Here is a 13064-nt window from a genome sequence, read left to right as displayed (position 1 = left end):
AAGAGGAGGAGGGTGCAGTGTTGTGGATATGAGGACTGTATATTTTTTTTGATTGTGTGCTGTATTGTTGTGATTATTGTTTATTCTGTGCCTCCTGCCTCCGGAGCTGTGTAAAGACCAAAAGGGCGTCCCATAGTCCACAAGCATACACGTCAGCCAAGTAATAGAATATACCTGTTGATAGTTATCTCTTATTCTGTGTATTAGCGTAAGGCTGTGTCTTCCATTAATTGAAATACTCCATTGCACCAGTGAAAGAGATAGATTCCCTTCCATTCCCCCCTTTCCGTCAATTGCAATTCGAAGCGCCTTCCCCATTTTGGTCGGTTTTTTCCCTTCATCCGCCATTGACCACGAGGCTCGAGTCGGGGAAGAAAGGCGTGTCTCCACCTCGTCATAGAGGGGAGGAGTGAGCCCGCCCCACTCGACCAACCATGAGCCAGGGGTTCGGCTAGAGAGGGCGGAGGAAGAGCGATCGGGGAGGGTCGCAAAGGTTGAGGGGCGGGGGCCTATATAACCCAAGGCAAGGGCGTGTCCAGGAGGAGATGCGTTTTTACAGAGGAGAGCAGAAGACAGAAAGGCCTGGAGTTGGACTTTGAGTTGGTCTGAGTTGGTTGGGAGTCGGTCGTCAAGTGCAGAGTGGTGAAGAGTCAGTCAGTAGAGGTGGTGGTCAAGTGGTTGCGTTGGTTGCGGTGAGGAGTCGGTGGTAAAGAGTGAGGGACCAAGAAAGAGAGAGAAAGAGTCCTGAAGCAAGAGAGGAAGTTGTTGGACTGGGTGGGACTAAGGAAGGAGAGAGAACCCGTCACACCAATCCCCCAAGCTCCGCGTTGGCTCCACCAAGCGTTCAGCTCCACCAAGCGTTCAGCTCCACCAAGCTCCGCGTTGGCTCCACCAAGCGTTCAGCTCCACCAAGCTCCGCGTTGGCTCCACCAAGCGTTCAGCTCCACCAAGCGTTCAGCTCCACCAAGCTCCGCGTTGGCTCCACCAAGCGTTCAGCTCCACCAAGCTCCGCGTTGGCTCCACCAAGCGTTCAGCTCCACCAAGCTCCGCGTTGGCTCCACCAAGCGTTCACCTCCAGCCATCCACCTCCTGCAATTCCCCGCGTGAGTCAGTGTCTTTTGTTTGTTCTGTCCTGGGTTAATTAAGTCTGTATAAGCTAGTATTTTCCCTGTGTCACCTGCGTCTTATGTGCTTGTAAATAAACGTGACTGCTTTCTTTTTGCTTGTGTGTAAATAGTCAATAAATTCAGTCGTATTTCCAAACCTTTCTTTGCCTTCGTTTTCCTCTTTGCATTGCGTCGTTTTCGTCTTTTCCCTCATTGAGCAGCTGGGGTGCGATACGGCCAAAGTCTGGGTGAATCGGGTGAGTTTTGTTAGGTCGCGGTCTTACACCACCGCTCGGTCTATAACATCTAACCGCGATCTATAACAATTGGTGTCTGGGAGTGAGATTCGAGGCCCGACCAAATTTTAAAAAAAAAACGAATAGAGGAAAAAAAAAATTTGGTCAAAATTTGGAGCGGCCGAAATTTGTTTTGTTTTACAAAACCTGAATTTTGAAATCGCGCCATGGCTGTTCAAGGCGACGGGATGCCGGTGGGAGAGATAGACGGGGTAGAATCGACCCAGGACTTAGAAAAAAAAATGGTGGAGGAGAGTAAAGAAGGTGTGGTTGAGGGTGTATCAGGTGCACAAAATGGCGTCCTCACGCATGTGGGTGTAGCGGCACCAAATTTTGCCGCGCCCTTTGTACCAACGGTGGAAGACATGCAATTAATTATGGCTGAAATGGAAGCCCATTTGAAGCGGAACAGTGAGCGATTGTTAAACAAATTGAGAAACCAAATGGAAGCAATAACGAACAAATTGGGAAACCAAATTGAAGAAATAACGAACGGAATGAGGGCCGATAGGGAGGAAAGGGAGCAGAGGGACAGAGACCGCAAGTTGGGCGAAAGGGTCCCAGGGGTGCACGAGGATGTAACGCGAGTCGACAAGCGCTGGTTGAGCGAAGCGGAGGAAAGCACGGGTACAATGACGGGGGTAGAAATCGCGACCCGGGGCTTGGAAAAGCCGGCGACCGATGAGGTAGAGGGAATTTTATTAAAGCCAACGGTCGTCGAGGTGAGTACAGAAAAAGCGGAAGTGGGCATTGAAATTGAAGAGATGACGGAGGTAGCCCGGGAATTGCAGGGAGAAATGGATAATGTACAAAGTCTGTGTTCAAATCATGATGAGATGCTCACTAACCAAATAAAAAGTTTGCAGGTGGCAAAGGAGGTGCGGAGACAAGGTACGGAGGTGAGTGGCAATGTATATGATGTGAGGAAAGCTTCAGTCGGCTTGGGGATTGGTTTGGATCCGGGTGTTCGTGAAAGGCCGTTGGTGAAGTGTGTGACAGGACAGGTGTGCGAAAAAAGAGGTGTGCGAGAATGTCCGACCATGGGGTGTGTGAGGAAAAAGTGCACGCCGAGGAGTGAGTGTGCCGTCAGGAGTGAGCCGGTCGAAGCGCGTGTGCGAGGGGGTACATGGAAGCGCGGTGTGGTGAGTGTTACGGAGGAAGTAACGAGAGAGTGTACACCTGTGGTGAGTGTTACGGAGGAAGTAACGAGAGAGTGTACACCTGTGGTGAGTGTTACAGAGGATGTAACGAGAAAGTGTACGTCTGTGGTGAGTGTTACGGAGGAAGTAACGAGAGAGTGTACACCTGTGGTGAGTGTTACAGAGGATGTAACGAGAGGGTGTACACCTGTGGTGAGTGTTACAGAGGATGTAACGAGAGGGTGTACACCTGTGGTGAGTGTTACAGAGGATGTAACGAGGAAGTGTACGCCTGTGGTGAGTGTTACAGAGGATGTAACGGGAGGGTGTGCGCGAGAAAGGTGTGTAACGGACGGGTGCATGAGGAAAGAGTGTGCCGTCGAAAGTAAGGGTGAGTGCGCTGTCAAGAGTGGTGGTGAGAGTAGTGAGAGTGACAAGGAGAGTGAGCTGGTTGTGACAGGTGAGCGAGGATGTACACCTGGGATGGAAGGATGCACACCTGGAATGGTAGAGCGTGTGTGGGAAGGCACATTTGAGTTGGTAGTGAGGCACGTGGTTGGGTGTGCGAATGAGGGCACACCTGTGATTGTCACAGAGGAGGTGACCGAGGAGGGGGCGCGAAGAGGTGTGTTGGTGAGGTGTGATACCAACGAATGTGTGCCAAGGTGTTCGGTGGCCAGGTGTGTGACCAAGGCTGTGAGTGGAAGGGGTGTACCTGGGTGTGTAAGGAAAGGTACGAGGAGGATGGAAACGGCTGGATGTGTGAGCAAGGAACGGGCTGCGGGGTGTAAGCATCCAGGTGAAGCATCGACGATAACCGGGTTAAAGGTTAGAACGACTTATAGCCGACTCGGGCCCTCGGTGCGTGCCGGGCTTCGCGTGCCGCGAGAACCAGCGGGGATCCGAACCACGGCGGTTTCGAAAGAACTGCCGTGCGCGATCCACGCTGGGCCTCGCGTGGAACGGCCGCGTCCGGGCTCCACTAGACGGAGCGGGCCGCCCGATAGGAAGGGTCGTCATGGCGACCACTTTCTATTGAGACGTGCCGGCAGGTCGAGATCGGGACATTGGATGGCTCCACGCCGAGGTGGTGCGTGGGATCTCGGCCCGGGTAAGCCCCCATCCCTGCCACGAATGCGGGACGTATCCAGCCGCTGGCACAAAAGAAGCCGCGTTCATGGCTCGGCTGTACGAAGCCGAGCTTTCGAAGGAAATTGGCGCACCGAGAGGATGTAATAAGTAGACGGGTGATGGTGATAGTGATAGTGATTTAAAACGAAATTTAGAAAAGTGAATAGAATTGGCAGTAAATGGAAAATTTTTGAATTGTTGGATTTGGACGAGCGAAATTGGTAGTGAGAGACCCCCGATGTGGTGGGATGGCAAATCCACCATCCCTCACAGGTGGGGGCAAAGGAGCACTAGATTATGGGGTGTATGGCAGTGAAAACTAGCCCGGGTGGGTTAGGTTATATTGTAGGGATCTAGCGAAGATGACATTAGGTGACGATAAGTTTAGTTAGTGACTGATACCTGTAGTGGGGACGCAGGTAGATTAGTGTGGATTATAATGACGTGGGAGCGCAATAGTTTAAAGGGACGACTGGGAAGCGCAAGTTTCAGAGGGGAGTAGTTAGCTGAGATGATGCCGTGTGTGTGAGGATTGGACAGGTGAGAATGGAACAGGTGTGATTGCACAGGTGTGCAACTGACAGGTGAATGGAGCAGTGTATGAGGAAGTAGTGGTGATTGCGTGTTGTGTTGACCAAATGGTCCAGGAAGAGGAGGAGGGTGCAGGTGGCACCAGGTAGGATTGCACAGGGGTGCAACGACAGGTGAATGAAAGACAGGTGTATGGAATAAATGGTATGGAGTATTGGAATGGATGGTCGTGGAGTGAGTATGGTGGAAATTGTGGAGTGGAGTGGATGGTGCGAAGGTGTGAATGGGGGAAGAGTGGACCCCCATCACGGATACCCGGGGCGGGTAGTGCAAGTGTTAGGTAGAGGGTATAGGTAAATTGTGGTTGGATATTGGCATCTGTGGTGCGGGTGACAGAATGGTATGTGGATGGGTGCGTTGGTGTTGTGGAAATGGCTGGGCGTGTAGCCTGTTAGTGTGTGTAGTTGGTTTGGGCACTCCACCACTGTAAGGATGTCGGCCAGGTGAGGCCGCAGGTGGGCTCTGGGAGCCGGTAGTTGTGAGTGGGTGCCTGAGGATCCCGGGTGTGGATCGGGCAGCCCAGTGCCAGAGAGGGCACCGAGTGGGGAGAGTGCCAGAGGGCCTTCCCCAGGTAGTTAGGTTAGGGTGAGGAGCTAGGTAAGCTCGGGTGGCAACTGCAGTGGTGGAGGTGTGCAGGTGGGTAGACCCACTGGGAGAGGTACACGCCACAGCCCAGAAATTGTGCGAGGGCACCGGGAGATGAATCGGGGGAGTGAGACCCCAAATTGAAAAGCACCACAGTTTGGCCAATGGGAATTCGTTATTAGAACCCATAGTGTAAGAGGGCCAATGGTTTGGCCAGAGAAAGACCCCGGGTAGTGTAAAGTGTGTTAAAATCATTTAGAGGATAGTTAGGATGAAGGATCTCCTCGCACCATCTGCATCCACTCACCTGAGGTGACAGGTACTCCGCACCATGCCATGTTTAATTATTTTTGATGCAAATGTTTTGGATTGTGAGACGCATCATGACGTGGGTGTGACATTGTGCTTTGATGTTCCATCTCTGCCTCCTTATGAGGACTGATGATGAATTTGGTGATGGCAAATTTTGGATAGAGGGATTGTGGTGACGAATTTGGTATGGAGGAAATATGGGGAGACGTGACAGTAGTGACGAATTTGGTAATGTGTAGGTTTTGTACATATGGGGTAAGGGCAAGGGTGGGCTAGGTAACAGGGGGGTGACGTACGGTAGGGACGAGCTTTCTCACTTCGCCCTCCGTACGCATTTCGCCTTGCATTGCCTTTTTGACGTGTACCCTTGTGACCTTACCCCTCGCTCAATTGTCTTTCCCCTTTTGTCTCCCACATGACCTGTGCGCCGTTGGGCGCTGAGGGGAGCGTGCGTGGGTCGGCCATTGTGCGCCCGAAATTCCCAGAACCAGCTGTCTGCATCGATGCACCACATTATGGACCACATGCCTGTGGCCGAGCACCACTTATGGACCCCATGGGTTGGGGCATGGCCCCTCTGCTGGAACCGGCCATGAGGGCCTGAAATCTTGCTGGCGGACCTTGGCCACAGGGCACCGATGCCCCACAGGTGAACCACACTAGTCGGCACTGTGGGCTATAAATAAAAGAAAATAAAGAAGGGCACATTGGGCACACTTTATTGCAAATAGGCCGCCAGTAAGCAAAGCAAAAGAGAATGACAACATCTGGAAGACAAATAATAATAACCAGCAGAGGGAGCCGAAGAGCAAGAGATCACCTGCAGGGTTAGGGGTTGTTGGTTTATTTTTATGGAACACTGATGAACTATGGTGACTGCACCGATTGGTGCGTGGGTGTGTATTGGTGCGTTATTGGGTGCGTTCATGGTGCGTCGATGCAGAGCAGACTGTCTCCCCCCCAGAAAGAACAATTACAGGTCCTGGGTTAGTTTTGTAAATAAAAATAGCGTCAGTGTAAATAATGCTCCCCACCGTCAGTGTTTAGTTTGAAGACCATTCCGCAATTCGGTTAACTGTGGGCGTAAGTCTGTTAGGCAGGGTGCAATGGAGCAGCGGGACACATTTATTTATGTTTTAAAACTGTCGCACTCAGGGTCAGGTTAAAAGTAGAGGGAACTACACCTACGTGTCACACTAAATAAAAGTTGTAGGCCCGGGACGTGCCTAAGAGGAGGAGGGTGCAGTGTTGTGGATATGAGGACTGTATATTTTTTTTGATTGTGTGCTGTATTGTTGTGATTATTGTTTATTCTGTGCCTCCTGCCTCCGGAGCTGTGTAAAGACCAAAAGGGCGTCCCATAGTCCACAAGCATACACGTCAGCCAAGTAATAGAATATACCTGTTGATAGTTATCTCTTATTCTGTGTATTAGCGTAAGGCTGTGTCTTCCATTAATTGAAATACTCCATTGCACCAGTGAAAGAGATAGATTCCCTTCCATTCCCCCCTTTCCGTCAATTGCAATTCGAAGCGCCTTCCGCATTTTGGTCGGTTTTTTCCCTTCATCCGCCATTGACCACGAGGCTCGAGTCGGGGAAGAAAGGCGTGTCTCCACCTCGTCATAGAGGGGAGGAGTGAGCCCGCCCCACTCGACCAACCATGAGCCAGGGGTTCAGCTAGAGAGGGCGGAGGAAGAGCGATCGGGGAGGGTCGCAAAGGTTGAGGGGCGGGGGCCTATATAACCCAAGGCAAGGGCGTGTCCAGGAGGAGATGCGTTTTTACAGAGGAGAGCAGAAGACAGAAAGGCCTGGAGTTGGACTTTGAGTTGGTCTGAGTTGGTTGGGAGTCGGTCGTCAAGTGCAGAGTGGTGAAGAGTCAGTCAGTAGAGGTGGTGGTCAAGTGGTTGCGTTGGTTGCGGTGAGGAGTCGGTGGTAAAGAGTGAGGGACCAAGAAAGAGAGAGAAAGAGTCCTGAAGCAAGAGAGGAAGTTGTTGGACTGGGTGGGACTAAGGAAGGAGAGAGAACCCGTCACACCAATCCCCCAAGCTCCGCGTTGGCTCCACCAAGCGTTCAGCTCCACCAAGCGTTCAGCTCCACCAAGCTCCGCGTTGGCTCCACCAAGCGTTCAGCTCCACCAAGCTCCGCGTTGGCTCCACCAAGCGTTCAGCTCCACCAAGCGTTCAGCTCCACCAAGCTCCGCGTTGGCTCCACCAAGCGTTCAGCTCCACCAAGCTCCGCGTTGGCTCCACCAAGCGTTCAGCTCCACCAAGCTCCGCGTTGGCTCCACCAAGCGTTCACCTCCAGCCATCCACCTCCTGCAATTCCCCGCGTGAGTCAGTGTCTTTTGTTTGTTCTGTCCTGGGTTAATTAAGTCTGTATAAGCTAGTATTTTCCCTGTGTCACCTGCGTCTTATGTGCTTGTAAATAAACGTGACTGCTTTCTTTTTGCTTGTGTGTAAATAGTCAATAAATTCAGTCGTATTTCCAAACCTTTCTTTGCCTTCGTTTTCCTCTTTGCATTGCGTCGTTTTCGTCTTTTCCCTCATTGAGCAGCTGGGGTGCGATACGGCCAAAGTCTGGGTGAATCGGGTGAGTTTTGTTAGGTCGCGGTCTTACACCACCGCTCGGTCTATAACATCTAACCGCGATCTATAACAATATATATATATATATAATTATATATATATATATATATATATTGTTGCGGATATGGGATTTGGCCTCCATCCATATCCGCTTGTAAATATTCCCCTATTTCCCCAATACTCCCCAACTATCCCCAATCCCCCATTCCCTAGTCCCATTGTCTGTAAACAACACTCTGTAGCCCCGACCTTCCCCTTTTTCCCCCATTAAATGTCGTACCCAGGTTCACCGCATCTCACGTAGACAACTATAGGACATCTTGCTAGTTATTCTTAGTCTATGTCAGTTAAGGACTCGTTTCCATTAATTCTGACTCTTCGTTGCACAAGAATGTGATTGTATGGCACCAGTAGTAAGTTTAGGACCTCCCAATACCTCCCCGCATCTCTTCCTCATGAAACAACAACACCAACAACAACAACAGCGGCGCGGGGAGTGCGCGTCCTCACTCCGGCTTGGTTAGCCGCCATTGACCATGTGCTCCGACGGGGTTACCACTCAGGGGCTGACTGTCAGCTCCTCGTCAAGGGCGGAGCCCGGTAACCCCCCGCACCCAATAAGAAGCGGCGGACCGATTCCATCTGGGGCGGAGCTAACGAGCCGAGGGCGTGTCACTCCCCGCTGGATACGCGCAGGAAGACGGAGGTGACGTCAGATGCGCCTCAGCTACGAAGGAGAACGGACGCCACCTCCAGCGCGACGATACCTACCCGCATCTTTGGACCGGACCGAGTCGATTCTGCCCCTGAGCCAAGGTGCACCTTGAGCCATCGATTCTGCCCTTCCTTGCCATCAATCCCTGTGTGAGTCAGTCTTGTCCCGTTTGTCTGTGGTCTGTCGGGTATAAGATAAGACTGTGTATAAGTGCCCACCTTTCTGTGCTGTACCTCTTGCGCCGTGTAATCTAAACGTTCTGCATATCCCATATTATATCCTCCTCCGGAGGTCTTGAGAACTGTACCCCTGGTGTCGTGTCATTTAACCCAGCCGTGTGTCCTTTCCTTCATTGATCTAGCGTAGCGCGATTCGGCCAACGTTCGAGTATAATCGGGTAACTTGTGCGAACACGGCGGCCATTCCGCTCGGCCCAGCATAACATCTTAATAAGTCGTGTCCGTAACAATTGGTTGTCAGGAGTTGGATTCGGACCTGGGACTAAATTTGTTAGGCCCAAATTTTGGAACACCAATTGTACTATTAGAGTAACAATTGGTGTCGGGAAGTGAGATTGGACCCGGAGCGCATTTCACGCGCTCGAAATTATAACGGCGAAATTTGATTGTGTTTTACAAAAAAAAAAAAAAAACCCGAATTTTGAAAGTCGCGCTATGGCGGATCAAGACGGTTGGGTTCCGGTTGAGGAGAGTGGGGTAGAATCGACCCAGGACCCCAGGGAAGAAGTGGGGAAAATGGTGGAGGAGAGTAAAGAAGGTGTGGTTGAGGAGGTATCAGGTGCACAAAATGGCGCTCTCGCGCACGTGGTTACAGCGGCACCAAATTTTGCCGCGCCCTTTGTACCAACGGTGGAAGACATGCAATTAATTATGGCTGAAATGGAGGCCCTTTTGGACAGGAACAGGGAGCGATTGTTAAACCAAATGGAAGCAATAACGAACGGATTGGGAAACCAAATTGAAGCAACAACGAACGGAATGAGGGCCGATAGAGAGGCACGGGAGCAGAGGGACAGAGATCGCAAGTTGGGCGAAAGGGTCCCAGGGGTGCACGACGAGGTAACGCGGGTCGAAAAGCGCTGGTTGAGCGAAGCGGAGGAAAGCACGGGTACAATGACGGGGGTAGAAATCGCGACCCGGGGTTTGGAAAAGCCGGCGACCGATGAGGTAGAGGGAATTTTATTAAAGCCAACGGTCGTCGAGGTGAACAAAGAAATTATGGGTATAGTTGAAATTGGAGAGACCGGGAACTTAAAGTTAAAAGAGCAACAATCGGAGGAAGGAATGGAAATTGCTCAAAGTCTAAATGCACATCCTGATGCTGTACTCGCTAATCCAAATGGAAGTTTGCAGGTTTTGGTGCAGGGAGGAAGAAGAACCCCGAAGGTGAGACGTGCTGTATATTGTGCGGGTAGATTTTGTAAGAGGATGTTTAGCGACAAAAGAATTTTCGCGCGCTTGGGATCGAGGAAGCATTCGGGCGTTGGTGAAGGGTCCTGTGTGAGTGGAAATGGCACGCGTGGGAGGAAAAAGTGTGCGTCGGCGAGTGGGTGTGTTATAAAGTGTGGGAGTGAAACCGAGTGCGAGCAAGAATGCACGTCGGTGTGTACGGGGTGTGACACAGGGAGTGAGAGCAATACGGAGTGTACGTGCGAGGGTGAGTGTGACACGGAGAGTAAGGTGGTGGTGGAACGTGTGCGAGAAAGCACACCTGAGTTGGTGGTGGAGCGGGTGCGAGAATGCACGCTTGGAATGGTAGAGGGTGTGCGAGGAAGCACACCTGGGTTGGTGGAAGCGCGTGTGCGAGGGAGCACAGGGAAGCGCGGTGTGGTAAGTGTTACGGAGGACGTAACGGAGGAAAGGTGTGGACCAAAGTGTGCGCAAGAATGTGCGCGAGAGGTGTGGTGTGTAACAGAGAGAGCGTTGGTGGAATGTACGGACGGCGTTGGAACGCCAGGTTTTGTGATGGTGAAAGGGGTAGCGTATGCTTGTAAGCATGCAAGTAAAGCATCGACGGTAACCGGGTTAGTGGTTAGAGCGACGGATAGCCGATGCGAGCACTCGGTGCGAGGAGCCCTTTGTTGGATGCAGGGCCCGGCGCGGATCGAAGCTGCGTCGCTTCTCTTCGAAGCGTCGTTGCCGATTCGGGCTTGGCCCCGCCCCGCACGGTCGAGTCCGGGCCTTTTCGGGCCAGGCGACCGGTCCGGTTCAAGGGCGAGTGGGAGGAAGCGGAACGGTGCCCCCTCGTGGGGACGGGGTTCCGACCGGGGGAGATTGAGCCATCGGGCCCGGGACCGCAAGGTGCCGCGCCGAGATGGTGCGTGGAATCTCGGTCCAACCAAACCACCTCCCTTGAACCGAAAGCCGGACGGATTCAACCTGCAGGCGACCAAACCACCCGAATTCATTGCTCGGCTTTACGAACCGAGTTTAATGATGTCACGGCGCACCGAGAGGATCTAATAAGTAGACGGGTGATGAGGATAGTGTTTTGGCCCCGAAATTAGAAAAACAAAATTTGATGATTGGCAAAGGATTGGCAGTAATGTTTGGCAGATGATGAGTAGTGATTGGCAAATTTTTGATTTGTTGAAATTTGATGTGCAAAATTGGTAGTGGGAGATGCCCGATGTGGTGGGATGGCAACTCTGTCATCCCTCACAAAGGTGGGGGCAAATGCGCAATAGATTATGGGGTGTATGGCAGTGAAAACTAGCCCGGGTGGGTTAGGATATTGATAGGGATCTAGCGAAGATGACATTAGGTAACGTTAAGTTTAGTTAGTGACTGATACCTGTAGTGGGGACGCAGGTAGTTTAGTGTGGATGATAATGACGAGGGAGCGCAATAGTTTAAAGGGACAACTGGGAAGCGCAAGTTTCAGAGGGGAGTAGTTAGATGAGATGATGCTGTGTGAGAACTGGACAGGTGTGTGGAGCAGTGGATGAGTAGTGAGTGTTGTGGATCAGCGCGAATGCGCTTGGGGAGAGAAGGGTGCAGGTGGCACCAGGTGTGAGAGCACAGGTGTGCAAGTAAAGGTGGTGTGGAGAGAGTTGGAGTAAGTGGTACGGAGTGGTGTGCATGGTGCGAAGGTGTGGATGGGGGAAGAGTGGACCCCTTTCACGAGTACCCGGGGCGGGTAGTGTAAGTGTTAGGTAGAGGGTATAGGTAAATTGTGGTTGGATATTGGCATTTGTGGTGCGGTTGCAGAATGGTATTGTGGATGGGTGCATTAGTGTTGTGGAAATGGCTGGGCGTGTAGCCTGTTAGTGTGTGTAGTTGGTTGGGCACTCCACCACTGTGAGGATGTCGGCCAGGTGAGGCCGCAGGTGGGCTCTGGGAGCCGTTAGTGTCAGTGGGGCCCGAGGATCCGGAGGACGGACTCGGGTAGCCCAGTGCCAGAGAGGGCACCGAGTGGGGAGAGCGCCAGAGGGCCTTCCCCAAGTAGTTAGGTTAGGGTAAGGAGCAGGTAAGCTCGGAGGCAACTGCAGTGGTGGAGGTGTGCAGGTGGGTAGACCTGCTGGGAGAGCTACACGTCGCGGCCCAGAAATTGTGCGAGGGCACCGGGAGATGAATCGGGGGAGTGAGACCCCAAATTGAAAAGCACCACAGTTTGGGCAATGGGAATTGGTTTTTAGAACCCATAGAGTAAGTTGGCCAATGGATTGGCAGGGAAAGACCCCGGGTAGTGTAAAGTGTGTTAATGTCATTTAGAGGATAGTTAGGATTGAAGTCTCCTCGCACCATCTACATGCACTCACCTGAGATGACGTACCTCCACACCATGCCATGTTTTGTTATTTTATTGTGCAGATGTTTGGAATGTGAGACGCATCATGACGTGGGTGTGACATTGTGTTTTGTTGTTCCATCTCTTCCTCCTTATGAGGATTGATGATGAATTTGGTGATGGCAAATTTTGGATAGAGGGATTGTGGAGACGAATTTGGTAAAGGGGAAATATGGGGAAGACGTGACAGTAGTGACGAATTTGTAAATGTGTAGATTTTTGTACATATGGGGTAAGGGCAAGGGTAGGGTAGGTGACAGGGGGGTGACGTACGGTAGGGACGAGCTTTCTCACTTCGCCCTCCGTACGCATTTCGCCTTGCATTGCCTTATTGATGTGTACCCTTGTGACCTTACCCCTCGCTCATTGTCTTTCCCCTTTTGTCTCCCACATGACCTGTGCGCCATTGGGTGCCGAGGGGAGCGTGCGTGAGTCGGCCATTCTGCGCCCGGCACTCTCAGAACCAGCTGTCTGCATCGATGCACCACATTATGGACCACATGCCTGTGGCCGAGCACCACTGATGGACCCCATGGGTTGGGGCATGGTCCCTCTGCTGGAACCTGCCATGAGGGCCCGAAATCTTGCTGGCGGACCTTGGCCACAGGGCACCGATGCCCCACAGGTGAACCACACGTAGTCGGCCCTGTGGGCCATAAATAAAGAAAATAAAAAGGACACATGGGGCACACTTTATTGCAAATAGGCCGCCAGTAAGAAAATGAAAGAAAGCCAACAACTGGAAGACTAATAATAACCAGCAGAGGGAGCCGAAGAGCAAGAGACACCTGC

General features: G+C 51.9%; 1 protein-coding gene across 1 annotated transcript; it reads left to right on the top strand.

Moving 5' to 3' along the window:
* The first annotated feature begins 327 nt into the window (after window positions 1–327).
* Window positions 328–7766, top strand: LOC144893018 (uncharacterized). Its single transcript, XM_078782423.1, has 2 exons — window positions 328–2422; window positions 6934–7766. Exons 1-2 carry the CDS (start codon window positions 1570–1572, stop codon window positions 7032–7034), a joined length of 954 nt encoding a protein of 317 aa, XP_078638549.1. The 5' UTR covers window positions 328–1569; the 3' UTR covers window positions 7035–7766.
* Window positions 7767–13064: the final 5298 nt, after the last annotated feature.

Source organism: Myxine glutinosa, chromosome 7 (assembly GCF_964187855.1).
Source record: "Myxine glutinosa chromosome 7, kmMyxGlut1.1, whole genome shotgun sequence".
NCBI lineage: Eukaryota > Metazoa > Chordata > Myxini > Myxiniformes > Myxinidae > Myxine > Myxine glutinosa.
Note: the sequence above shows the minus strand (reverse complement) of the source record. Positions and strands in the feature narration are given on the sequence as shown.